The sequence below is a fragment of the Aplidium turbinatum genome, chromosome 2, assembly GCF_918807975.1.
Source record: "Aplidium turbinatum chromosome 2, kaAplTurb1.1, whole genome shotgun sequence".
Classification (NCBI taxonomy): domain Eukaryota; kingdom Metazoa; phylum Chordata; class Ascidiacea; order Aplousobranchia; family Polyclinidae; genus Aplidium; species Aplidium turbinatum.
The window spans coordinates 4,811,586-4,839,264 of NC_137473.1; the positions used below are offsets into that span (position 1 = coordinate 4,811,586).

At 36.8% G+C, this 27,679-nt stretch overlaps 1 protein-coding gene across 1 annotated transcript in view; it reads right to left on the reverse strand.

Annotated features, from left to right (window-relative positions):
- LOC145765253 (collagen alpha-1(XII) chain-like) overlaps nucleotides 1-19,375 on the reverse strand; it is a 58,331-nt gene extending 38,956 nt beyond the window's left edge. The window contains exons 1-8 of the mRNA XM_082577045.1: nucleotides 19,181-19,375; nucleotides 12,097-12,248; nucleotides 9,604-9,706; nucleotides 5,434-5,600; nucleotides 4,616-4,778; nucleotides 2,185-2,346; nucleotides 1,649-1,762; nucleotides 423-580 (exon numbers count right to left, since the gene is read on the reverse strand). Of these exons, the coding sequence (XP_082433171.1) occupies nucleotides 423-580; nucleotides 1,649-1,762; nucleotides 2,185-2,346; nucleotides 4,616-4,778; nucleotides 5,434-5,600; nucleotides 9,604-9,706; nucleotides 12,097-12,248; nucleotides 19,181-19,253 (1,092 nt within the window). The 5' untranslated portion in view covers nucleotides 19,254-19,375. The remainder of the gene's footprint in view (nucleotides 1-422; nucleotides 581-1,648; nucleotides 1,763-2,184; nucleotides 2,347-4,615; nucleotides 4,779-5,433; nucleotides 5,601-9,603; nucleotides 9,707-12,096; nucleotides 12,249-19,180) is intronic.
- Nucleotides 19,376-27,679: the final 8,304 nt, after the last annotated feature.

A 27,679-nucleotide genomic window follows, 5' to 3' on the forward strand; every position in this document is an offset into this window, starting at 1 on the left:
TTGCTGAACAGGATGTGTTAACCTGTTTTAGCCACCTTGATAAAGTCAGTCGTGCTGACTGACGAAACGTCGGAAATACAAAAGCTAGTTATCATCTTTAACATCAGGAGGTAACCTAGTAAATAGTCACCAGAAGAACGCAAATTACTTTTATTGTCTAAAAGTATTGGTTTAATCGTGGTTTTAAACTTAACGATATTTAACCAGTTATTCCGCGTACCCCTTACTGCAAAAACATTTTTTTATAAGGCAGTAAGATTTCTGACAAATTTTAGCTAGTCAGTGGTTATGACCGGTAAGATGGGACGTGAACCCACATGTTACCTTATACTGTGTGATCAAGACTAAAGTTTTCCGAAACTAGTGGTGGAAAAATCCTTGGCGACTGACCAAAGTACAAACAATGGTTAATTTAAACTTACTGCTGGTATAGGTTCTTCTCCGTTAATAAAGGGCGGTTGAGCTGGCGCGTAAGACAGTTCATAACCAGCAAGGCCGTCTCCTTCAGCAGGCAACCATGTGGCAATTAAAGTTGTTAAAGTCGCGTTTGATAGCGTAAGCCTTGTACTACCCAGAGAGACTGAAAGTGAAAAGCAAGTTAACTGCGATAATTTTCTGCAAGGTAATAATAGTTCTGTACTCAGTTACTTAGTTTTGGGGAATGAAGAGATAGGATTATTATTACACTACAAGAGTGCAAACGAGAGTAGGGTGACCAGTTCCTTTTTCTCGGCCACCTTTCCTTTCGCAACTATGCGAACCCAATTTATTACACCTTGGGTAGTTTTTTTATTTATTACAACATTTATCAACAATCAGCTTAAGTCGGGAGTCGAACCAGGATTGTATGATTAGAAAGCCAACGCCTTATCCGCTGCACCGTCCCACCGGAATTTCCTGTGAACCCGGTTAAACGCAGATGTCTCAGAATACCTTTCCACTTTTAGGGTAAGGAAACTATGTTTCGAGGCGTTTGGTTCTCTCAATCATTTGTAAATTTTCATAAAAAGGTTTATATTTTTCTGAGTAAAAACGAACACAGGGGAATGGTCGTTAGCCGACAACTACAGTATATTGCTACCTTTGCAAATTTGACAATAATGGGTTTCAAATGTATAGAGCAGATGTATCATATCTTCTTATTGAGCAAACAGCGTAAATGACTTTGAACATTGAACGTAGGCTATACCTAAAAATATCTACTACACAATTTATTGTTACTAAATTTGTAAATATTCTGACATCAGTAACCGTCATTCCTTTGCTGACTGCCAAAGTCCAGTACCAGTTTCAAAACGTCTTCATCATGACCAGCCAAGGGATCGAACCTAAGAATACTGCACTGTAGCCAAGTTCTCTAACCATCATACAAACTGGCTGGTAAGCACAGGACCGGATTTAGCTGATGGGGGGCCCGGAGCACTTTTAGATCGGGGGGCCCCGTGCAATAAATTTTTTCGCGCCGCTACGTCTACAGTAACATTAATCCAGCACTGCACAGCATTTTGCAGAAACTTCAAAGGCTGAAAAAAAATATTAACACAAGATCACATTTTTTCCACGTCGAGGGGCCTTCAAAAGGGGAGGCCGGGGCATATGCACCCTCTACCCTCCCTCTAAATCTGGGCCTGGGTAAGCATAATCTTACGAGTTGTAAAGGTTTCTTTCACGGGTGGAGAAACATCGCTTCCGATGACTGCCCGAATTGAGACTTTGTACCTCGTGTGGGGCTCCAAGTCAATTAGAGTTGTCGTTCTGTTTCCTGATGATATAAATGTTTAGAAAACAATCAAATTGCATAAATTAAACAACACTATATGGTGTATAATGACACAACACATTAGCCTAACAACAAAAACCGTAGTAAAACCGTAGTAAAAAGTTCTGTGGTACCGTACTATGGTTTCCTGTAAAAAAACAACTGTCAACCGTAAAATTATTCAAATAGAAGCATATATCACAACACTATTATTTAGTGTATCGTCTGAGTGTAGACAGTTATAACACACGAGAATAATGAAATATATGACACCGAGACACTTCATATTAACTATTTCTAACAACTGGTTGATCCTGATGTTTCGGGATGAAGGCCAGGCTTCTTTGACGCAAAATGGAGTGAGAGAGACTGTTAAACTTGCAAGATGTGAATGATTGTATAAAAATAAAAGCAGGCTCACTAACCATAAATCCTTTTTTCCACTTCATCGCCAACTCCACTCGTTCTAACATACACGAGCAAGTAATAGCTAATATCATCGTCGCTAGCTTCGCCAATGTCCCAACTGACTTCGCTGGTCGTATGGGTGATGTGCGTGATCTGAATGTTGTCCGGAACAATAGGCTCTAGATAAAAAAATAATAATTTCTTTGTCCTTAGTTTGTATTTGAGTTAGTGTTGAAGTTAGTTTTTGGGTGTAAACTGATCAGCCCGGTAATGATAAGATAATCCTATGAACGTTCATTGTATGTTAATTTGTAATCAGTAAGTTAGATATTTAGTGAGCTCTTAAACTGACGATATCCAAAGTGGCTCACTGTGACCTTTGTGCATTTGCAGTTTGTGTGTTATTTCGTTGTTTTGTTTTGAATTGGACAGCTTTGTCTGACGCAAATAAATAATAATGATAATATATCAGAGCGGTAATTTCCGCAATCGGTTTGCTTACTACTGAGCGGCCGTCGTATCTAAAAAAACGTCTGGGAGTTAAAGATTTAGATTAAATTGACGGGAAGGCAAGAAAGTCAATCTTCGTGTCCACCTCCAGGTTAAAGAACGACCGTTCAAAAGACCGGAAAGAATACCAAATAGCTTACTGTTATTGAATATAGTTTCGGGAGAGAGTTTGCTTTTTTATACCAAAGACAGGCAAGACACAACAATACCACAGGGTTGAGCATTATAACAGTATATATTTTACATATTTACAAAATAGTTTAACATTCAAACGTTTTCGGCTTAACCTAAGCCCTCATCAGGAATCTGAAAATATTAATAAAATGCAATAAATTTCAACTTCTTGAAGGTAACTAGCTAACTAATTGTAAGCATCACGAAATACGCAGCGGTTAAAAGCAATAGTGTGGAAAACAAACAGACGGACGGAAAACAAAATTACATTAGAAAAAGGCAATTGAAATTTATTGCATTTTATTAATATTTTCAGATTCCTGATGAGGGCTTAGGTTAAGCCGAAAACGTTTGAATGTTAAACTATTTTGTAAATATGTAAAATATATACTGTTGTAATGCTCAACCCTGTGGTATTGTTGTGTCTTGCCTGTCTTTGTTATTGAATAAGCTTGTAACTATCACTTTAACAATACTCTAGTAATAAGAGAAATAAAATCTGCAATGGAAATAAAATCAGCTTCGATTGTATTGAGGAATCCTATCAAAAAAGTATAGGCTGAGTGGTTATCGCCTTCGGCTCTGGTAGTAGTAGAACTAAGATCGATTTCAGGTCGAGTCACACTGAAAATTTAAATACGGTACCGATTGTGTTCTCTTTTTTTGCACAACGCAGTGAAACTAATGTGAGTAATAATGCGATGACATCCTAAATCTGATGCAAAATTAAAAATGAGCTTGCAGTTGAAAGACCTTAGCAGTTATAGGACAACAAATAAAACCATAACGATGCAATATTTTTGTAGTCAATATATTTAGTACTCAAGCATGTTCGTTGGTGTTCTTGCAAGATGTAACCGTCGCGGCAACTGTATACATTGGAGCCGTGAGTGTGAGTACTGATCACTTTTATGTTTCGGAGGCGCATGGGTCTTCGTTTGGAAAGAAGTTTAAAGTTTATGAAAGTTTGCGGTGCTGAACACCACAGTTGTACCAACTCACAGATTTTTTGTCATCGGCTCTTGCTCATATCTTGGCATTGGTTTCATTCTCCATAAGGTCCTTTAGCTATTATTGCACTGATGATTATAGGGCAATATATTCTATGATTAATGTCGAGGACATATGACTTTGAAGACCTAGTCTGTGCTGGACCAGACGTGAGCAAAGTCACGTGATCCAGAGATGGAGACCTCCTTGATTTAACTTTTCTTTATGGGACACGTTCGTCTGTCCAGTCTTTTGCTATTAGCTTATACAGATTGCACCTTATTTATGACGAGAGTTCGACAATTTCACAAAAGTCATATAGGTTGCAAATGAAAGAATTTTTTGAGATGAAATGGAAAAGAATCTCAGGATGGAAAATTTTTCCATTGCTTTGCGTCCGATACCACGGCTATATTACTTTCAGTGCATGTTCGTCACAGTGAATTCTTTCCTCGAAGTCTATATTCGATTGCCGACCTGACTGTTTTACTTTGACATCTTAGTTATGCAATTAATCTTTATAATTGTTGATTTAAGTTTAAGATTAATTTAGGTATTTAGCTCCACCACGATTTAGGCTACCTCTTGCAGTATGGCAGGCTATACTTATTTTATTAATTACTTTGTGCACAACAACCGCCCTAATACTAATCTATTAATAAAACATGGTATGATTTGATATGAAAGCATTTTCACATTAACGTACTCAAATAGATTTTTGAAGTTTCAAATTGACCGTTTTGTTCAAATTGAATGTTAAAATTGTGAACTTACCGCACGTTTGAGATCCACTTAATCGTAGTTCCAACTTTTCTATGGCGTCAAAGCTTTTTACTTCATACACGTGCTCTGACTTTGGAATCGACGCCAACTCCAAAAGTTCTGCGTGGTTCACTTTCTGGCCGACTCCAATAGCGGATATTTCTACTCCTCTATTCTAACATAATACGTCACACTTCAATTAGCTTGTAATGCAAATCAAACGTGAAGCAAATAACAAAACACTAAGCACTAAACACTAAGCTAGTTTAGTATTCAGTTCAAATGTAAAAAAAAAACAGTTATAAATTAATTGTAAAACATTTCTTGGCAATTTCATGTTTCATCGTCTCCACTTAAACAGTCACTTGTGCTTCTCTGAAAGACCGTCCGCCACGTTAGTTCAGTGGTTACGCGCCCCAAGATCACGCGGCGCTGGTTCGACTCTCGAGGTGTGCGCTTGAGCAACGCATTTCAGGACTGCTGCGCTCCATTCAGCGGCACCTAGTGAATGGAATAATTCTCCGGCAAAAACACTTCAACAATCGGAAAACTTCACTCTGCCAATCTCGGTAACCGGCCCTGCGTCAAGAGCCTCTACAAGTATGAAAAACTACCAGAAATAACCCATCAAGGCTTTTTCAGTTCGAGGATAAAGATTCAACACCAACCAACCAAAGGTCCAATCCAGCACCAACCGAAAACACACCCAAATTGTCTCGTCTCCAGCTTAAAAAACAACACAAATAATTAACCAAACCCTGGAATCTCGATCGAATGTTTTTTTGCATCGTGCATAACTGCACATGATAAAAATGAATGTTGTGGGTTACTTTTGCTTCACGTTGGTATTGAGTAACTGTTCCTCTGAAATAGTCTTGAGACTTTCCATCGGTAATGATGATGGCTGCTGTACGTACTCCCTGATTCAGCCTGGAGCCGTGGGAAGGCAGCAGTGCTACGTTCAAAAGATATTTCAATGCTTCGCCAGTCATTGTACCTTTAAAAAAATATTTGACATGGTTAGCAGAGGTGTACAGGGGTCGGAGTTTTGAAGTGTATATAACAGCCAGAATCTCGCGTTTCGGCCGGAGTCGCACTGGAGTGGTAGTCTGAAATTCTTGAAAAAAAAAAGGGAGCCGGATTGAAGCATGCAAATGTTTCCAATGTTCATTTTGAAAAATCTCCAACGTTTTTGATCTCCAAGATTCTTTATTAGGAATCTAATTATTTACTAAAATATTAGTTTGAAACTCTTTTTAACACTAAAACAATCTCAAACTCAAAATTCGATCAGCCCAATCTAAATATTTGAAAACGTTTGAAAACCCACGTGATCAGTGAATGCGCTTACCAAACTAGATATTTACTTGTTTAATGGTTCAGCATGTTTGAGCATGTCTCGGATTTTGTTTCAAAGAAACAGATACGAAGAAACATTTATTGTATATTTCTAAAATTTATAGAGTTAAAATCGGATGACAATATTTTAAAATTTTACACTGTAGCGTACACTCTTTGCTATATCGTTACCCAGACCCTCGACCCCAGAAGATCAAACAAAGAAGAAGATTCCTGCTTCCAGGGTGTGCAGCACCCTGGTTCGTGAAGTACTTCTGAAGTAATAAAACTTTGTGTTTTTCTGCATGCACTTCGTGTATCAACAAACATTGCTGAAAAGCATTAAATTACACAGTGGGCTATAGTTTATCACAGACGTTTGCAACATTTATTCTTGTTTAACCCAGGCGCAGGAGCGCCGGAAGCGGGGGGCAGGGGGGGGGGGCGGATGCCCCCCTGCCCTCAATTTTTCTGCAGATGGAGGGGCAGGGAGGGCAATAGTGCCCTTATAGTCATGTAAGCTACTGCTCATTTTGCAATATAACAATTTCTGCTATTCGCTTTTAGCCTAATTATAATCTTTCATTTTTGCCTCAAAATAATATTTAGGCTACGGCAAAAAATTTTGCAACACAGTATAGGCCTTAAAACTCGTTTTTTTTTCGGAAGCCATCGTGGCCTACCGGGAGCTCCTTCTCGGCAGCCAAATCTGCGTGCTTGGAGGCCAAAATAAAAATAACGATATCACAAGTAAATAGAATTAAACTTGCAACAATGCTAAAATGATCACTTAGCGTTGTTGAAGTCTGGCCCTGGGCGACGTCCTACAATAGAATCGTTGCACCACGCAATAACTGCTTTATCGGAATTGTAATCCAGTAGCCCAGTGGTTCTCAAACTTTTTTTTGTTGCGACGCCTCTGGAAAAGTTTTCTGGACTTGCGACGCACCAGCAAATAAAAGTTAATGAGGAAACTTATTATTAAATTTTTGTTTGTTGATACAACAACAAAAAGCAATGCATATTATTTAATGTGACGTGTGGGCTTGTTTGTTTTTACAAAGTTCATTAAATCTTGGGAGAATTTTTGAAATTGCCACCCGCATTTTTCTTTCTGTGTTTATTGGTGATCGAAATTTGCTTTTTATCACCGCCAAGGCAGAAAATCCTGCTTCACATAAATATGACGTGACATATGGGATAATAATTCGTAGTGCTTTCTTCACCAAAGCTGGATAATAATCGCCATTCATTGAAATCCAGAAATTTGCCGGATTTCCTGAATTAAACATCCTTTTCAGGGAATTGTCACAAGAAAGGTCAATGTAGGCTTCTTTTTCATATGCAGTAAAAGACAGTGGAGTAGGTTGGACGAAAAGATCACGAATCCATTCGTAGTTTGATAAATTTTTTGGGAAGTATTTTGCAAATTTCGACTCGAGCTTGGACAAATGTTGCCCAAATATGCTCTTCACAAATTTGAAGGCAGCGTCATACTTTTCTTTGCAAGCAAATTGGACAAGAAAGTGAAGTATCGAGAGCTTCCAGACAGGTTTGCTATATCTTCCTTCCACAATAGCAGCTTTGTAACGAATGCTGCAATTTTATCTGAAATGTCATTTTTATTCGGCCCTTGCATAGAAATGTTCAGTTTGGCGAAGATATCACACAAGTAAAGTAAGCCAATTTCAATCAGAAATTGTTCTGAGCTAAACAATCTGCAAGTAGATTATTTTCTTGCTGCAAAAAAACCTGAAGTTCATCCACCAATTCGTAGAAGCGTTCAAAGAATTTTCTAAGCGAAAGCCACTTGGATGAAAATTAAAAGAGCAAACTCCGAGCGCTGCATTCATTTCTCCACAAAGTTTTTTGAAAACTCTTGACTTCAGTGGGCGTGTTTTAATGAAGTTAACAACTTTGATGACAACTGAAACTGCTAATCAAAAGATTAACCTCATCTTTATAAGATAAACTGAATTCAGCTACGAAACGAAACTCTTCTGCGACGCCCTTGGAAAATTGAAACGACGCACCAGGGCGTCGCGACGCACAGTTTGAGAACTACTGCAGTAGCCTACTGCGGCACCACCTAACGACGCTCGCACAAGTGTCTCCAATGTGGCTGATTTAAAGAAGTTTGCCACTCCCCTAGAATTCGTTTTAGCAACGAAAAACAACGTTCGATATGTGTTGACGATGACGGCAAGGTAATAAAATAAGTATTTCAATGATGTGAAAGACATTACTAAACGAAGCATAATTTTTGCAAAATATGATTAAAAAATGTTTTCCCCTCGGATGTCAACTAACCCAGTTCTCCTTTTTAACAACGATTCAATGTCCGACAAGATCGAATCGACATAAAAACGACAATATTGCCAATCGATGTAAATTAGCACTTTGGATTAAGACTTTGTTAAAATAAACGTCGGGAATTACAAACAAGACTGACAGCGCTGGTGATCGCAGATGGATAGGCTATCCATCAATAACAAATATTCCCGTACAATGCAACAATGGCGATTATGACGCGCTGACCTAATTTTGCGTCACTCTTTGATACTACATATTTTCGACAGTTTAATCCACGATCATTCTATTGCGAAATTAAATAATTGGCTAGAAGAGACCGGCGGCCAAACTTGGCCGATTGAGGAGGTAGCACCGGCGGTCATTCAAGCACTACTAAGCGGCCATGGCCGCAGGCTTTTTTAAGGCTTGACAGTAGGTTACATCATTATAACATAGCATGATGCCCTTCTTTGTATACCGGACACTTGTAGGCTATCATTACTCAATACATAGTGAGCATTATCGCTATATTTTATCTTAAAACTTGAAATAAAATTGGCCTTTTAGCAAACAAAAGTGCCCTTTTTTCGTAATCTTGCCCCCCCAGTCAAAAATTGTTCCGGCGCCCCTGCCCAGGCGACTGACCAAAGATGAACTTAACCTTCCCAGCTATGTTCAAAGCATATTTTATTGCTTATCATGTAATCTCTGCTACTCTTTTGTAAATTTAACCAGTCGAAAAGTTAAACTTTTTACCCGCAATTGGGGACCTTTGTTTATCAAACACTCAGATACATCAAGACGTTTTCATATAGATAGAAACATTTAATTTTGCGGCGTGTTCTATTCAGGGCTGTGGAATCAGAAAGATTTTTGCGCGTCTAGAGTCATTAATAAAAAGGCCGATTCCGGCGTAATACAAAACGATTAACAATAAAATTTTTGTTTTGTTTGCTATCTTTTTCAAAATATTGTTTTTGTTTTCCATATTACGCTTTAAAACTTTGCCAAAAAATAAAAGTGTTTGTTCTTGTCAGTTCTTATAAAAATCGCCGTTGCAATGTCAATAACAACTCAAGTGAAATCGAATTTTAAAAATTGAAAAAAAAATCTGGCAACACTGAAGTCGGGGTTAGCCAGGTATTAACCGAGAAGTCGGGATCGTATATTTTTCCCTCTACTCCAAAGCCCTCGTTCTATGTCAAGGTTCATGCCAAGAAGCACACGTTTACACACGAAAAGTATTCATCAACATTTTGCATTAAAGTATTGAACACATGTAGCCCGAACGGGCATATGCAGAGAAGCATGTTAAAACGATGTTTATATTTGCGATAAAACGTTATTGCAACACCAAGAATTAAACTTACCCATTTCCATATACTCGATTTTGTCAATAGCTTTTCGTAGCTCAGTTGTGCTGTTATATCGATTCAAAGCAATCTCTTCTCGAACTCGGCTGGCAAATTGAATCTTAAAATACGTTTAAGATGATATTATTGCAGACATACAATCACACGTTGAAGACGTGGCCATTGACAAAATGATATAGCCTGCGTTTCTAGCGAGACTGTCATTAGCATATCCATACAAAAGCAACAAGTGGCTCATTGAGTTTATTGAATGCACAATAGTGGCACATTGACATGGATGTAAAATTGAACACACACATCGATGTGTGTGTTCATCAAAATTTCACCGAAACATATGATATAGTAGATTGGCATTTTTTCAATTGTAGATGTTCTCTTGACAAGAAGTGTGCTAGTTTTTAAATTGTTTATAACCAAAATTTGCATATTTTTTTCTGAGAATAAAATGTTAATTTCTCATTGTTTACCTGCAGCAGAAAAACTGTTTCAATACATTTATTAGTAGAAAAAAAGGAATAAGAAATCTTACAAAATTTTGAAGGTAAATCGCAAACAAAAAGACCTTTTTGAACATTAGTGAAAATACAAACGACTTGTTTTAGCCTGATGCTGCAGGTTCACTGTGGTAGCAACAGTTTGTCACTAGGTTTCGGAACGCAGTTCCATGGTCATGTGCAATATAAAGAGCGGCGTCGGGGTCAGAGTGTCATTGTTTTATAAGGTTCTTTTCATCGGCTTGAGGCTGCTGTCATGATTGCGGTGTGAAAAAAGACCTTTTTGAACATTGTTAAATTTGTGAAAAATTGGGAAAAAGAAGTGTTAAAAGAAGGCGCAATGAATATGTGAGAGATTTGAAGAGAGGGAGTTCTTGAAGTGACCAATGGTTTGACATAACACAAGCCAACACACTTTTTGTGTCAGCATAGTAAATGTCATTCTAGGCCCTAGGGTATATTTTGGGTGCTGAATTCAAAAATCACATCAGATTTTTTGTATCACATCAGGATTTTATGATATCTGAATGCTGTTTTGGTAAAAATTGGTAAAATCGACTCCTGATCTACATTGGTAGACTATGGCGTTTCATGGAATTTGAACTCTTTTTTGTCAACAAGGTCTGTGATAAAGTCTAAATTCATCACGATAAAGTCTAAAGTCTACACAAGAGATACAACATAATATTATTGAAAACATTGAGATATTTCAAGACCTGTTTTATTTTTTTTATTTTTTTTTATTTTATTGAAGTGTGGTAACTTGAACCCAATTCTTCAAAGTTTATCTGCTAACACTAAACGTTTAACGTCATTTTTTTACAAGAGTAGGCTACATTGTTATTTGTTTCGTGTTTAAGAATTAGGCTCGGTGGCTTTGCAAATCCTCAATACATATTTTAAACCGATGTTATATATCAAAAAGTAGAATGGTACTAAGCATTTAGGCGAAAGTGAATGTAACCCTGCCTGTAAGGGGTGGTTTATGTACAGTTCTCAGAAGGTACATAAGTTGGATGGTCTACCATAGACAGATGGTCCACTAGCCAGATGGTCTACTCTAGGTGACTCTTTTGACCAGTGGACCATCTAGCTAGGGGGGCTTCTGACTAGTGTACCTTCTGAAGGTAGATCGGTCACTCCAATGGTCATGGTGTCATCACACATCTCCAAATGTTACAAAATAAAATCATTTCCATGAATATGACGTATTTTCAAACACTATTGGCTCATAAGGTCTTTATAGCCTAAAACGGTTACAGTAAGAGAAAATTCAGCCAAAAAGCCAATATTATGAGAAAAAATATCATGCAAAAATCTCAAAAACCTGATGTGATGGGTAAAATCTGATGTGATTTTTGAAATCAGCAGCCTCAATATACCCCAAATCACATCTTACATTGCAGACACAATTTTTTTTTATTTATTTTTGTTGGCCTGTGTAATTGAGCAGATGATACTCACCTAGCAGTTTCTAACCAGTGGGTCGTAAAGGTGAAAATGACAATTTGCAGCGTAAAGTCGTAATTCGCCTACGCAGACACCTCGAGCAATTTTTAAACGTAATTTTGATCTGAAGAATTCACTGAACAAGTAGTAGTTTATCTTGCCAACTTAGTATGGTATAAAAAAAATGTTGAATAGTACAACGTAGAAAAGTTTTAGAAAATATCTTATGATGCCATTTTATCTTATGCCACTTGGAACCATAATCTGTAGAACACTTACAATTGAAAGTGACAATTTGCAGCGTGAAGCGGTAATTCGCCTACGCGGACACCTTACGCTCAAAAATTAAAAACATAAAGATACAGTAATTTTCAAGCAATTTTAAAACGTAATTTTGATCTGAATAATTCACTGAACAAGTAGTAGTTTATCTTGCCTACTTAGTATGGTATAAAAAGAAAATGTTAAATAGTACAACGTAGAAAAGTTTAAGAAAATATATTAAGCTAGTTAATAAAATTGGAACCGTAATCTTTACAACACTTACAACGGCGATTTGAGAACCAGGGGGTCCAAGTTTGTCAAATATAGTAGTAAATTCCTTCATGTAATTTTTGACTAAAACAAAGTTGCTTGGTCTAACGCTTCTTGACCCGTCGATGAGGAAGATAAAGTCTACCGCAGGTCTGCGGCATATCTCTGAGGAATTAAACGAATACGTCATATGCCAGTACGTCGTATACTTCAATCGATGTGAAACTGTTTTAAGCATACCTTTCAATTATGCCAAGTTTTTAGTATATGATTCTCATGGCAATGCTGCATTTACAGTACATCTATTTTATGATCAGGTACGTTGAAATGTTTCACGTATGTGCCGAATATCAGTACAAAAAATTCTAGATTTTCTGGTTGACTTTACCACAATGATGACTCCAATAAAAGCAGAAGTATCTACTTATTTTGATATAATGGGACTAGTGGTCAAACACATACATAAGTGTTTATGCCGACATGCACTTTACGCTGAATTTGGACGAGCTCGTGCGAAAAAGGAGTGAACAAGTTTAATTGTTTGTAGGGACATCTGTAACACGATTTTTTTCATGCAGTGTAAAAAGCTTGCATTGGCAAACGAAAAACACGGTTAAAAGCGTGTTTTATCCATGCAATGCTTGATTTGGTGTTGTCAATGTCACAGCAACAGAGAGACCAATATTCTTACGTATAACTGACTATTCACTACATGTCACTCTTTTTCTGTATCTTTCACTCCGTAATCAATAGAGTAAGTTAGCATGGTATTCACTAGGTTGGCTAATGCTATAGCTAAAGGAAGAATGTTAGCTTAATCTTTATCCGACATTACACATATTTTCAAAGTTAAGGTGGCTGGCTAGAAATTACATTCGATACATACTTTCATACACTTTGACATAAACAACTTTGTATGGAAGAAAATTTATTTACAGTTCCAGATCTGCAGATGATTTTTGTTGTTGCACTGAAAGTATTTTTAAGTAATTGCGTCAAGCCTCATGTGAAGGCCCGAGCAGTTTTGTAATGCTACGTTTTGGTTTTGCTTTGTTGCATCTTCTTTATTGCTTTGTTACAGCACATCACCCATTTGTACCAATCAAATGCATCACAATGTGCATGACGTTGTTATGTACAGTACATATCAATGTGCGTCTGTGACGTACAATCAGTCAGGGGCGGATTCAGCAAAGAGCTTTTACGGGGCGATTTCAACAAAACACAATCATGTGTCGGACTACATTAATTCGATCGTGCAAATACACCGTGAATAAAGTTACTTTTTTGTGTTTCAGGATTTTTGCGATAAAGTCTACCGCAGGTCTGCGGCATATCTCTGAGGAATTAAACGTGTCATTTCTGTGTCATTTTTCATTTTTCTACTTTTCTGTGTCATTTCTGAACACACTTTAATTTTACGCCGATTGCATTGTTTCTGTTCTTGAGCGGTCGCTTGTGTCGCCAAATTGGTAGTTGCGAAGGCTCTCGGTTCACTACCAACCGGACGCACACGGGACCGTGTGCGTCCGGTTGATGATTAATTTGACGAATCGGTTGATGGTTAATTTTTTTCTAATTGTTAATGAAAAAGGAGTTTTACTATGTAGCTGCATTATTTACTCTGCGGATGAGCATTGGTATGCGCTCGAAACGCCAGTCGATCTTTGCTTGTGTTTTTCATGCTATTACAATCTAATTTAATGCTTTTGATTGTACTGTAGAAATCTTTATCTTCAAACTGAGAAAGTTACTTTGAGAACTTAATCCTGGACGTCTTAGGATACTTTTGGAAACTTTGAACCACTGACGCAGGCTCGATCACCGAGTTTTACCGTTAAGTTTTCGCTTGATGAAGTGTTTAATGGTGGAGTTGGAATGGAACCAAAAACTTTCAAAGTTTCAATGTCGTGTTAGTCGTTTTACGGGAGTGGGTTTGACAACTTTTTATGTCCTGTATTTTAGCTGTGTTAAGCACGTAGGTTTTGAAGCCATTTTATGTTCGAGCACTTCCAATACATTGAGAAATGCAAAGATATTTTCAATCGCTGAAGCAAAAAAGTAACTTTTTTCGAAATCTGAGGCTGCTTGACTACAAAAGTTAAACAGCAATCGGCACCTGTAAAAGATTCAATATTTTTGCATTTGGAAGCTTCATGGTCTCTACGTATGATCTACTATATTACGCGTGTAGTATTACTGAGAATTTGCCCTGGCATAAAGATTTAATCCATACAAATTGCTTTCAACACTGTTGAATAACTTTTTCAAAAAGGTGCACTTTGGTGTCTAGACGAAAGTTAACGACCTAGCTTAAAAATCTGCCGTTTTCGCAGGTGTTTCGTAAAGCTGCTGCTTCCAAAGCCTTAACCTTGATTGATTGAGAGAGATAGCGCTGGCATGCAAATTAGAAGCAGTGAAATGTTCTTCACTCGAGCGCTTCCCAACATTTTTTTTTGTCGGGGATCATTCCCTACAACCCGTAAGCCACTTACCTGGTTCTATGACCAATTACCTGAATTGTCAGAAACTTACTGATTGTTACCAAAGTAAGAAAAACACCGTTTTTGAAGACACTATATCCAAATCACTTTCCGTATGTTTCTGGTCAAGAAAGTTGAATGAAAGATAGAATATGCTCGTTAGGAATAAAAATAATACTGATGGGTAATGAAAAAAAGGTATTTTCGAATGTTGTTGGCATCTAAGAAAAAGAATAGCAGTGACACAAATTTGCGATAGCCTATGACAAAATAACTTCTTTGCGTATTTTCTGTATAGGCATAGGTTGAAATAGTATCGAACTGACTTGGTTATTTACTATAGTGAGTTTGTCTACTACCATGTCAGAAGTACTCTTTATTGCAGCAACTAGTGTGTTTCAACATGCTTTATTTGGCAGTCGTGACGAACGGTGAACGATAAAAGTGAAACAAGTACAAGTGCATCATGCACATATTAAGAACAGTAACTTTGGAATAGGAAATAAAGTAGCACAGGCTTCAAAGCACACTAAATATAAAAAAACGTAAACATAAAACAAGTTTATAGTAGCAAGACTAAACCACAAGGAACCGCTGCATCCTACATCTTTTGCTGCTCATGCTTTTCATTTCCAGTGCACAATAAAGCGAAATAGCTCGCACTTAGAAACGAAGTTACTACAAAGGTGAATTGCGTTGATACAACAAAAGCTTATTTCCAGTATAAACATACAAGACAAATTACTTTATTTTCATACAAATTCTTGATACAATAATAAAATACGATTCGCTTCACATCTCGCACGTGTGTTATCCATTTAAAGTATTTTTGGCAAAGTCTTTGTGAAGGAAAAAACTCCAATAAATACCTGATTTTACATGCATAAATAGTGCAGAACCATTTTGTGAAGTTGTTTGGGTTGATCGTTGTTTTGGGCCTAAAAAAAGTTGCACTAAATAAACTTAGTTTCCGACCAGTAGCCTACTATAAGTACAAGAAAAGAGTAGGCCTCTAGTTAGAAATAGTCTAATTCCGGTAGCGCCCTATGTTGTTTACGTGCTATGTAGACTTTGGGAGATTAAAGTAAATATTTGTGATAAAAACGAAACAAAAATAGTTTTAATCAACCCTTGCAAATTTGCAGCAAGTTGTACCCCTCAATATTAGTCTACTGTATATGTTAGTTTGACGTTTACAAAATAAAGGTCTTAAAATTTCATTTTTATTGTTGGACTCAAGGTGATGAAAACGTGTTCGAACAACAAGGTAAATTTGCACATCACATATATATCTTAAAAGCTTAGTATGAGATTGATAGGCTTACATGTATAATGTGAAGCAATAAGTACGAATGCAATATCAAAAGTGTTGAGAGCAGCCTACATTTTAACGCCAGTTGAATTGCTGAATGACCACTATAAGTTAAGATTTTTTAATACTTTAGAATTCCATATGCTGCCTATGTGCAGATAGCAGATTGTCACTTTATACATCTTGTGATAGTTTAACTTAATTTACACCAGTAGAACGCATCATGTTATTTAACGTTTAGTATTCTACAGTATATGCTGTCTATGTGAGTATACTGTTCATTGTCTACTTCTACTGAAAATTTTATAGTTTTGTTTAAGGGTGATTGGGATATTTAATAAAGGTTTTTAATTAAGAAGTCACTTCACATGTCATGCCTAAACCAAATGAAAATTAAACCGAAACACTATCATAACTGTACCTACAGGCAACTGGAGTTAATTTCACAACATCCAGTTGTATGTTTGCTGGGTCCATCGAAACCTTGAAGTTCCAATGTATTGGAACTGAACCAACCAAATTTAATTGAACTTTCGTCCAAGAGGTAGCATTTTTAGTTGCAAATAAAATCTTTGGAGAATCTCTGAAAATATAATAACATGTAACACAGTTTTCGAGTTGGAACAACTGTGTTATTGGTATGCTGATGTCATACTTGTAACCTGATGTTAAAGATATCATTGCAATTGCGTATCGTTCTCAATATGTAAAAAAATTTCATGTGAAAGTGCTCATGCTTGCTTTAAATTTTTCGTTGTATCCGGGCTTACACCTGGTAGTTGAAGATTTACAGTAAGTGGACGGGAGGGCAATCTTCGTATCCATCTTCGGTTATGCTGTATTTTTCCAATTCATAGCTGCGCCAACAATCGGGAACTTCCCTCCATCAATCGCAGTAACCTTGGCGGCGTGAGTGGTTGAAAGCTGCAAGTATGCAAAACTGCCAGGATTAAGCTCTCAAAAAGTAGTCCGAAAATAGAGATTTCCACAATCAATCAATAAGGCGATGTTAATTACGATATAGCCTACAAGTTAGCGCTGCCCATGCTTAATCAGGTAACTTAATTGTGTGATGGTAAGCTATGAGTTGAAGTAAATTGTATGTAGAATTGACATCGTTTTACTGTACTTTAATCTATTGTAACCAATAATAAACAAACACAGCTGCGTGCACCTGCCATCGCTCTGCTGATTGATAACTGTAAAATTTGCGCGATTGGCTTCAAAAATCCTGTAGTAGAAACTTAAACATGCCCCATCATGTTCGACGGTGAAATATTGTGACAACAGAGAAGCTCCTGATGCAGTTTTGACAGCAGCCACATATCCTGGCACAAAACAAAACGTTGGCCAAGAATTCATGTCAAATCTTGTTTGTCAGTTTACTGGTCCAGTAAGTGCTAAGCTGATGATGGCGATTTTTGGTACAACTACAACATTTTACACAAGACTTGCCCCACTTCAAGTATCCTACTTTACTGGCATATACATCTACTTCTAGATATAATGTATATAATATAGATATAAATATATAATAGATATAATGAAATAATGTAATAAAGATATAGCATAATGTATAGGCATATTCATCTACTTCCAGATATAATGCAGGCTATACTAATCACCCACTACATTGTTTTAATAGTTCTAAGCTTATGACACGAAGTAAATATAAACCAAAAACCAATAAGCCTAGTAAAAGCTCAAAAAGCCTTTAAAATAGTTATGTAAGTAAAAGAACAACACTTTTCATTACCTCTTTGACCTTTGGAGTCTTTTAAAACGTATTTTCTTCTCCATCCATTGTTTATGTATGAGCACGAAAAATTGGATGATGTATCCTCAAAATCACAGTCATAATTAACTGAACACAAAAGTAACTTTTCCCGGCATCTCATGCAGGGAAGTTTGTCACTCCCCGGCGTGACTTTTCATGAAACAATGCAAATTGTTTCGTCGTAATGTCAATTAATCTTACACAAACAATAAGATTGAGGCTTTAGCGGTTTTTACAACATTGCGCTTTAGACGTAGGATACAGCCCACATTACCACGCTGCAAGACTTCGTCAGTTATTAAATGGAATGGTCTGCGACATCAGTTTTGGTAGACCTAGGTTCGATTCCAGATAGAGGCACAGGTCTACCAGCGTTTTTCGCATAAGTCACATTTTAGGTTAGGCCTAATGGTAAGTGACGATTGTGACACAGAATTGAAAAGGTTCACTTCCTAAAAAGTTTTGTTGATGCGGTTCCACAGCAGTGAATCAGAGCATCATTGGTATTACTAAAATACGTCACAACATTGAAAAAAATTTCCAGGTCATTACACAAACAACACACAAAGATTTCAAGGAAAACAATCAAGCATTGTCTTGCAAGTATCGCACCTTAATTACAATCGTATTATCAAAGTTACCGCCGATAGAACTCTAAGGTAATAGGATTCATGGTCTGATGATATCCCCGTACTTCGGCAAACCCGTCTGCAATTTTGTAAATAGGTTCTTTTGTTTGTTTTGTCCCCTCAGAAAGCACTGGCGTATTTGCAGAAGGTGTTATCACTTCATCACCGTGGGCTGTTACTTGTGGTAAGCTCCTTACTTATTTTAAAAGCCAGGGCTTTAGCCTAAGTCAGAGTTTTTCAACCTTGTTTGAGCCACGGAACACTTTATGCATTAAAACAATCTTGTGAAACACCAAACGATATTTTAGAATGATACAGTAAAATAAACAACACAAAAACAACTTGTTGACTTTCAGTTTTTCTCTGTGCGATATCTGAGCCTGTTTAGATGACCACAAAGTTGATATTCGAGCAGGGGATTGCAGATAGACAAACTTAAAGCTCTTGTAATTTTGATTTTCGACCGGTGTTCTATGAAGCACGAGTCGAGCATCAGGAGAGAGAAACTAATAAATATCTGCGAAACACCTGACAATCTTTCACCGAAACACCGGTTGAAAATCACCGGTAAGCCACTACTTTTCCATTATAACATGTTCTGAATGCGAAGTATTTCTTGTGGATAATAGTTTTGTAGAGTCCGTTTTAAACTAAGCTTAAAATAATTTGAACTGGTGTACCGAGATATTTCACTGAATTTCAAGTTGATTTTAAGCGGTTGACTTCTGCCTATGCAACATGTCGGCATATCGTCTTGAACTTTATATGATATGAATACAATGCAATTTCATGCTCAATTACTTGCAAAAACCCATCGAAAATTACAAGATTGTATAGAGAATAAAGTAAAGTCCATCCTGTCAAAGAGCAAATAAAATAAAAGTATAAGTCATTACCTGCGGCGTCGGTGCTGAGGACCAAAATACATAAAGAAAGTGCTGTTAACGTCTTGATGAAAGTCAAGTCCATTCTTCAAATGAGCTTGCAGTTTGGAATGGAAATGGTTGATGGCTTCCAGGACAATACAGCAATGTCAAGTATTTCTTAAGTATGACAGATCCCCAAACAGTCATATAAGTATATGCTTATCCTATTTCGTTAGAAAAACCTTTGGAAATAAAATTTGTTATCCGTTAGTTTGTGTCACAGCTGAGTTTCAAAATTGCTCAAGTTTAGTGACGTAACTTTAAAAAATTTTCAAGGGGCAAAAGTAATTGTTGCGGGGCAAGGAATATGCTTAAAATAAAGTAGGTTTAAAAATATAGTTACTGAATGTAGCCAAGCATTGTTTGCCATTTGGTATTTACAAACAGCGTCACAGTTTGTTTTCTTCTTATATATTTCATCCAGGGTTTTGCTAAGTTCTCTTTCTACGGAAAACAGGGTTAGTGCCAACAATCTCTCTGTGATCCTTTTTTATGGGTAGCAAGCAGGGGCTCTATCCTCTTTTAGAATTCGGGGGGGTGATTTTTGGACAGTGGGCTAAAATCGTCATAGTCATTTCAACTTCTGGGGGGCTGCGCCCCCCAGACCCCCCATTGCAGCATCAGCTTCTTTCTGATCGAAGCATAGGGTTTCCAAGTCGTTTCACAAAGTATGTTTCGGAAAGGGCATTTTTGGGTAAGTAAACTGGTAGTCACTTAACAAGAAATATTTCTGGCACTGCAAATGAAAACTCGAACCAATCATAAACTACGTGTTCCGTGACGTGAAAAGGGGCGAAAAGAAGATGATACAAAGCAAATTAAGTGCTGGATTTTCTATCAGCTGTTTTTTTGTTTGTTTATTTGTTTTTCATATTTTTACCCTGCATTGCGAGAAAGCGGACTTGAACGCTATGCATCGGTGTACGCCTTCTGACGTACACCTGACCCACGCTGCAGCCGACGGCAATGTCTGTTTCCGGTTGTCTACTCTACTTATGACTTAAATTTGGTACTACCTATTACTCGAAATCGATCACTGAGTAGAGGCAATTATACTCATAGTAAAGTTTCTTCCCCAGAGAAACAACAGCAAGTGCGGGGGGGTGGAGTCGAACATTCAGGCTCTCGACTGCGAGCCCAACGCGCTAACCACTCGGCCACTGCTGCCGACTAAGTTGGCAGCTGGTTGGCTGTTTAGGGGTTAGGGTTAGAAAGTAGTCATTTCATTGACGTGGGTTCGATTCTCACAACTGCTATTGCTTTTTTTTCTTCTGTAATTACCAAATAAAGTTCAAAACAAAGATTAACTCTCTGGCTAAGTGCGAGAAAGGTCACAATTGGACAGTAGCCTCTTATAACATGTTCTGATTGGTTGGCGGTGTCATTCTAGTCATTTGCAGTGGCAGAATATTTTCTTGTTAAAGTGGCTGCCAAGCAAACTAAGAACACAGTGTAAACGCCTGGCTCGTAGTTCAGGGTTGCCAAACCAAAAAATCATATTGAAATGAAATATATATTCATATTAATAAAAAATTCAAAATGTGCTAACAGCGAAAATATATTTTTCAAAATTTGATCAATAAAATATCACAAAACCTTTTCAAAGCCAAATGAGTGGGGGGGGTGATTTTGCATTGATCACCCCCCCACTCCAATTAGTGGGGGGGTGATCACCCCCCTCACCCCCCCTTGGATAGAGCCCATGGTAGCAAGACACAATTTTGAGGAGCAATTGCTTCTCGCGGTTACATTCCTACTCAAGTCGCAATTTAAAAGTTGTAGATAATGCTGAAATTGTGTGGTTTAATGGTCAAATCACCTTCTCGCTTGAAAGTTTATTTGGCAAAAAGATTAAATTTGGCTTAATAACTCGTACAACAGGCTATAGGTCCCAGTACGTGCTTTTCTAGAGCTTTATGAAACTTTAATCTTCTTCTGAAGAATTATTTTTGGGACTTAGTGGCTCTAAAATTCAAGCATCAAATTCAGGAAAACGTCGAAACACTATTGCAACATATTGGATCAGTGACGGATCTAAAACTTACATTCTGAGACGATTTCAATGTTTCAACAACAAAATGATCTTAAAAAAGTAGACAATGTCAAAGCTGACATTCAAATAACCAATCAGACAAGTAAGTCGCAACTTAGTTAGTGGACTTTCAGAATAATTTGAAAATTTTTTTACTGTATAGCATGCAGCAATTACCGAGGTTTTTTTTACTGTATAGCATGCAGCAATTTTCATCTATACCTCCATTATTTCCCAGACAGGTTTTATGTTGTTTAGTTGAAGAAGCGATGTGCGCTTACGTCGCGTATTGCATTATGTCCCAGCTTTTGCATGTTTATGTAAAATATTTTTTTCCCTTTTATCTACTACTGGAAACACGCATGCTCTCTGCCGCCGGTTAGATTAATAGAACAAGATTGAGCAAGTGAGAACATTTTGCGAAAAGAAGAAAAATGCATGAATATCAGCATTGAAAAAGAATTGAAAAGTGCTGCCGACTAGGTAAATGTTTGAGCAAACGAGACAATTTTGCAAAAAAGAGAAAAATGCATATTACTTCTTGCTCCTCCTAAATCTGTTACTGTGTAGGATGAGAGTTTTTGAAGCGGAGAGATACACATAGCGTCGATACAATGCATTATAAGCTAAACAATCTAAACTAAAATAAAGAGTGAATTACAATGCTCTTTCTGAATCTGTTACTGTGTAGGATGAGAGTTTTTGAAGCGGAGAGACACATAGCGTCGATACAATGCATTATAAGCTAAACAATCTAAACTAAAATGAAGAGTGAATTTAAGAAACACAGCATCAACCTTATTTACTGGCAATTACTTCACATGTTTCTTGTGGGCTTAAGTTAATACATTTGGTTTATGTGGCGTTTTTACAACTTCATTATCTGTTTCAGACGTCTGCGTCAGAAAAGATAAACACTGTTGCTAAGTTACACGCCGCTCTGCTAATCAGTCAGCATTACTTTAATCTTCAACTGTTACATAAATACAACATTAGTTTTCCTAAAAACATCGTCCATACTTGCTGAGCGAATTCAACCAATTATTTCTCACATTCATTACAAGTTAAATGATTGAATTTACATTCACTGGTCAAATCATATCAGAGTGAGATTGCCATTCCAAGGAAAACATGGAAACGCTTGATAAACTGAATACTGAAAAGTTTGGATGTTCATCAGGACAATTATCGTTTCTAGCACTAGTTGCTACGTTCATCTGGTGAAATTGAAAGTAAATAAACAACAAACAGGATGGTTTACTGCTTCACTGACGTTTCGCGCACCATGACAATGCGCATCCTCAGACCGAATAATTGATAACGCTTGATAATTTGAAGTAGGCTAGTAGGCTACTGCTATTTTGCATTCATCAAATACTGGCAATTGCACAATAATTTATCCTTTTAGAGTCATTTATTCAGAATAGATTACGCTATAGTAATAACAAACATCTTCACGAAGCTAAATCTGAAGTATGTCTACAGTATCTCTTCAACAATTTGCAGCAATTTCCAGTTTTTTTGCTCTTAACTGCTAATGGATTTTCTGTGTAACCTGTTGTATTTTAATTTTCCGCTGAAATTAAACCAGTTGCAAAGCAAAGAAAGTGAAATCCGAGATGTGATTAGCTGGATCACTGCTTTTTTTTTAAATATATATTTTTATTTGATAATAAAACGAATTGTTTCATTCATGGCTTGGGTGCCGATTGCAATATGTTATTTTATAAAATTAATAATAAGACGCGAGTCGTTTAATTTAAAGACGTCGTTTAATTTAAAGACGCCTAACTGTTGTTTGCTTAACTTTTTATTTTTTAATTGCGACATGGGACAAATGTTTAGATCCTGCTAACAGTTAACTAAAGAATCGTTATAAGCTGACATGGTTGCAACTGTTTCAATTTCGACGAGTAGGCTATATATTAACCCGTTAAGTGCGTAATTAAATTTTTGAAACTCTTCTTACTGTGCGTATTTAATTTGATCACTCGCAGTATTTTTCGTCGCATTATTGCTTGCTAGGATATTGGGGAATCCCCATGACGCAGCACAATACGCTTTTGTTTAATTTCCCCTTTGTGTCTATTGCTTTACCTTTTCATCGACTATTGCAGAGAAGTCTCCGGCTGGACTATTGTTTTGTGGTGTGATCGCATTACTCTCAACTGATTATACCTTTCACCATTGTGAAATTATTCAACTAGTTGTTTAATGTTTATTATGAAGAAAAAAATACATCAGTTCACAGAACAGAATAATTTCTAAGCATTTATAGGACACTAAACAAAGTACAATCATGTAAGTGTAGTTTGGAAATATTCAAACTGTATCATTTTCTGACGCTTGTTCTAACATTAGCAGCAACAACCCTATTGTTTTGTTGACTATATGTTACAAAATACGTTTTCGAACACAAGAAAATATATCTGAAACTGCTTGCAACATTACATCAAAATGACTTCACACTGACTGAACGCGCTTGATGTGGTTCGAATTTTATACACCGAAAGGAAGCCATTTCAGAAAAAAAAACATTTAAGATGAAATCTTTTTATTCTTGCGATTGTGATTATATTGTAGGTGAGTGCAGAAGCTACCTAATATTGTCCAGAAGCTACCAAACAAAAATATAGAAATAGAGTGATTTAGGGATTAATGATTTCCATCAGGCTGCAATCGTTATTGTAGTGCAAACAATGCATCTATGTTTCTTCACACGTCATAATTGCGCCTTCCAGACAAAGCGAATAAAGAAAAGCGAAATTAAAAGTGCCATGAATAGCTGCGATCACGAAAACGACAATTGTCGTCTTACGCACAGCAAGAGCGACTGTCTCGGACGACAATTGTCGTCATACGCACTTAACAGGTTAAAAAGTATTTCGTCGTCGAAACGTCGGAATAAAAGCAGTTTGTCACTTTATACATCGTGTGATGGTTTAGCTTAATTTGCACTAGAAGAACTAATATCATGTTATTTAAGTATTTCGTTCGTTGCTTCTTTCTTTTTTCGTTGCAGAATTCGGCCTTTCCAGCTTTAACTGCATCAATGCGGTTTTGTTACAGCAAACGATAATAATAATATTAATCTTGGCTACTCTTTCTATTGTACTTTTGCAGACAAGTATTGTGAAACCCACAAAATTAAAAGATAAAATGCACTGAATCGACGATTGACTTACATTATGGTAGGCTCTTTGCAATATAGGCTACACCTCTTTAAAATAAGCCATTAACACCTGAAAACTATCTATATCTTTGATGCCAAATCTTGTTGGAAGCGGATGCTTGTGAGCAAATTTTGTTCACTTTGACTAACCAGCAAACAAGTTCGATCGAAATAATCATTTTTTTTAACGTCTTTGGCCATGCTAATTTACTTGCACCACTAAAGTAACTTTAACCTTGACCTACGTACGCTTGTATCATACCTACCATGAACGTGTTGTCAATCAAACTAACTTTCTATTTTCATTCTTGATATTTCTGTAGTGATTGAAAATTGCAGCTTTTTTGCGAAGCTTATTTTCCTTAAAAAGCTTTATAAATTAATTATTTACCACACTGCATACTAAAAGCTTTCACCAGAAAATCTTTGCTTACTGACTGAGAGAATGGTTGTCATCAAAATTATACGTCAAGACAGGCATTTTTGGCTAATCTGAATCGCCTCCACGCCAGACCTAATCATAACTTAGTGGGTGCGGATTCCAAACTAATGGTTCTCATCTGCGCGCGAGGCGATTGCTTGAGTCGGACTTGTTTACGCACCGCGCGGTTTATCAAATGCTTTTTTTATCGAATGTCTCAGACGACGGTAACCACAGACAGAAACGTTTGAAAGGCTGTCAGAAGCGCTGGCATAATTGCGGTTGATTTTGTACTTTTGTCCCACTTCATATTTCACCTCATTCAAGTTGAGCAAACTTCGGCAATACCCAGTTTGCAAAATCCTTCTTTTTTGTATAGATTAAACATCTACAGAAAGCAATGTAACTAGTCGGATTTTGTTGTCTTGGAAAATGTGAAACTTTAGGTTAAACGTTGACAAGAAATGAGATCAAACTGCTAGCTTTCAAAGTATGATGCCTTTGTGATGTACTTTACATAGTATATTTTCAAGATATTTCTATTGCTTCTAGTAATTTGTCTATCAGATCTTTCGTGAATACTTCGGATTTCAAATTGACGAGCCATTAAAATACAATTCTTACTTTAAGTTTTGGTATTTTTTCTAACATTTCGTCAAGCCACAGCTTCATCATAGTTTTTCAGTAAAAAACTTCGTTTTATCAAAACTAAATCTCCCAAACACTTGCAGATAGCAGACAATTCATTCTAGATTTAACATGTGTGTTTTTAAACTTCTTGAACTGTCCATAATCATATTTGTGATATTCAGACAAATTACCCCAGGTGGTTTGCAATAAGTTTAGATTATGTAGGCGTAAAAACGATTCCAATGCTTTCTGTGGAGTATGTCAATTAAATGTCTACCAAGACTCAGCGCATGCTTCTCAAACGACGTCGTTTCGAGCGTTGTGCTTGGGCTCTCGACCACGCAATCACTATTTACAGTTGTGTTCATTGTTGCCTTTGTGATGCCACAAAGCTGATTGTCTGTTCAAGTGAGAAATGTTCTGGTCAATTTGCGAACAAGGATTCCTGTTTTCAGTGAAGTAACATAGAAATACTCTGAACACACCATGTCCATTTTCCAAAACCGTTGCATTTGTTGTGCAAATGCCAGCATTTGATGAATGCAAAATAGCAGTACCGTTGCATTTACATTGTAACTTTGAAGCGAAAGTGCTTGGGGTCAGAAAGGTTGTACGCGCTAAGTTATTTAGCCAACATGGAAATTGAAAAATTGCTCTTCGTTTGCAAAACCTGTTTTCGCCGGCCGGCTATGATATCGCTTGTAAGCGGAAACCGGCGAAGATAAAAATAGAAGGTCGCAAAAAATTTGAAGAATTGCTTTATGACAAAACTGTAACTTTAAATTTGAAATGCATTGTTCTCGTTTATTTTTAGAGCAACCTTTTGCTAATGAATTTCCTTCTTTATTTTGCTTTCTTTTGTTCGGTCACTTTAGCTTTTTTTTGTCAAAACGAAACCCGCATTTTGCTGTAATTTTACCATCCCGCGCTCAAACACGCCATTAACCGACATCGCGCTGTAGTTTCGGAATGATTGTATCCGATTAGTTTTTGAATTTATATGTCGATTTTTTTCTGTTTATTTTTCGCTTAGCTCAATGACAGTCAACTAAACAACCACTTTTATCCTTTGTACTGTATATTAAACACAACTTTATCGCAAAAAGTGAATCATCGCGATTTTCGCTTCGTTTTTTAGTTTTCATTACTATCATTTATTACACAAAATAAGAGAGAGTGTTAAAAAGTACTGGATCTAAGCGACGATGCTCTTGAGAAGTATTGTCAACGAATGAACAAGGACTGACGTTTGCAAGATGATAATATATCTACGCAAAGGCATGGCCACCTGGAGATGCGGCCTGATTTGTCACATTTTGCAGATTTTGATTACAGCTAGTTGAAAAACGCTAAATCAGACTGTTATTGAAAAATTAAGTCTGACTAAAATCTTCGAAATCAAATTTTCTTTGTTTTTCATCATGTGAGGATGTTAAAACTTATTGTGTCATCAGGGGAAAAGAGTAAAGAAAGCGTAAAAATCTAATTTTTAGAAAAAATTATTTAAACTTTCGCCCAAAGTTAGAAAAACCTAGAAATTTCTGCAAAATGTGACAAATCAGGCCGTAACTTTATTTTGCGTTCTTTTGTTCGATCACTTTAGCTTTTTCTTGTCAAAACGAAACCCGCATTCAGCTGTAATTTCACCATCTCGAGCTCAAACACGCCATTAACCGACATCGCGCTGTAGTTTCGGAATGATCGCGCTGTAGTTTCGGAATGATTGTATTCGATTAGTTTTTGAATTGATACGTCGATTTTTTTCTGTTTATTTTTCGCTTAGCTCAATGACAATCAACTAAACAACCACTTTTATCCATTGTACTGTATATTAAACACAACTTTATCGCAAAAAGTGAATCATCGCGATTTTCGCTTCGTTTTTTAGTTTTTATTTTTATCATTTATTACACAAAATAAGAGAGTGTGTTAAAAAGTACTGGATCTAAGCGACAATGCTCTTGAGAAGTATTGTCAACGAATAAACAAGGACTGACGCTTGTAAGATGATAATATATCTACGCAAAGGTCAGTTTTACATATGCAATCAAGACACGCACAAAGATGATAAATATTTTCAACAAAAGATATATAACAAATTTTCTTAAATTATTTGAACAGTAGCCTGCTTTGAGTTTGGCCAGTCGAAGACAGCTTCATTCTATATCGTCAAACATTATCAGATTAAATAAAGACGGCCGTCATACTGAGCCT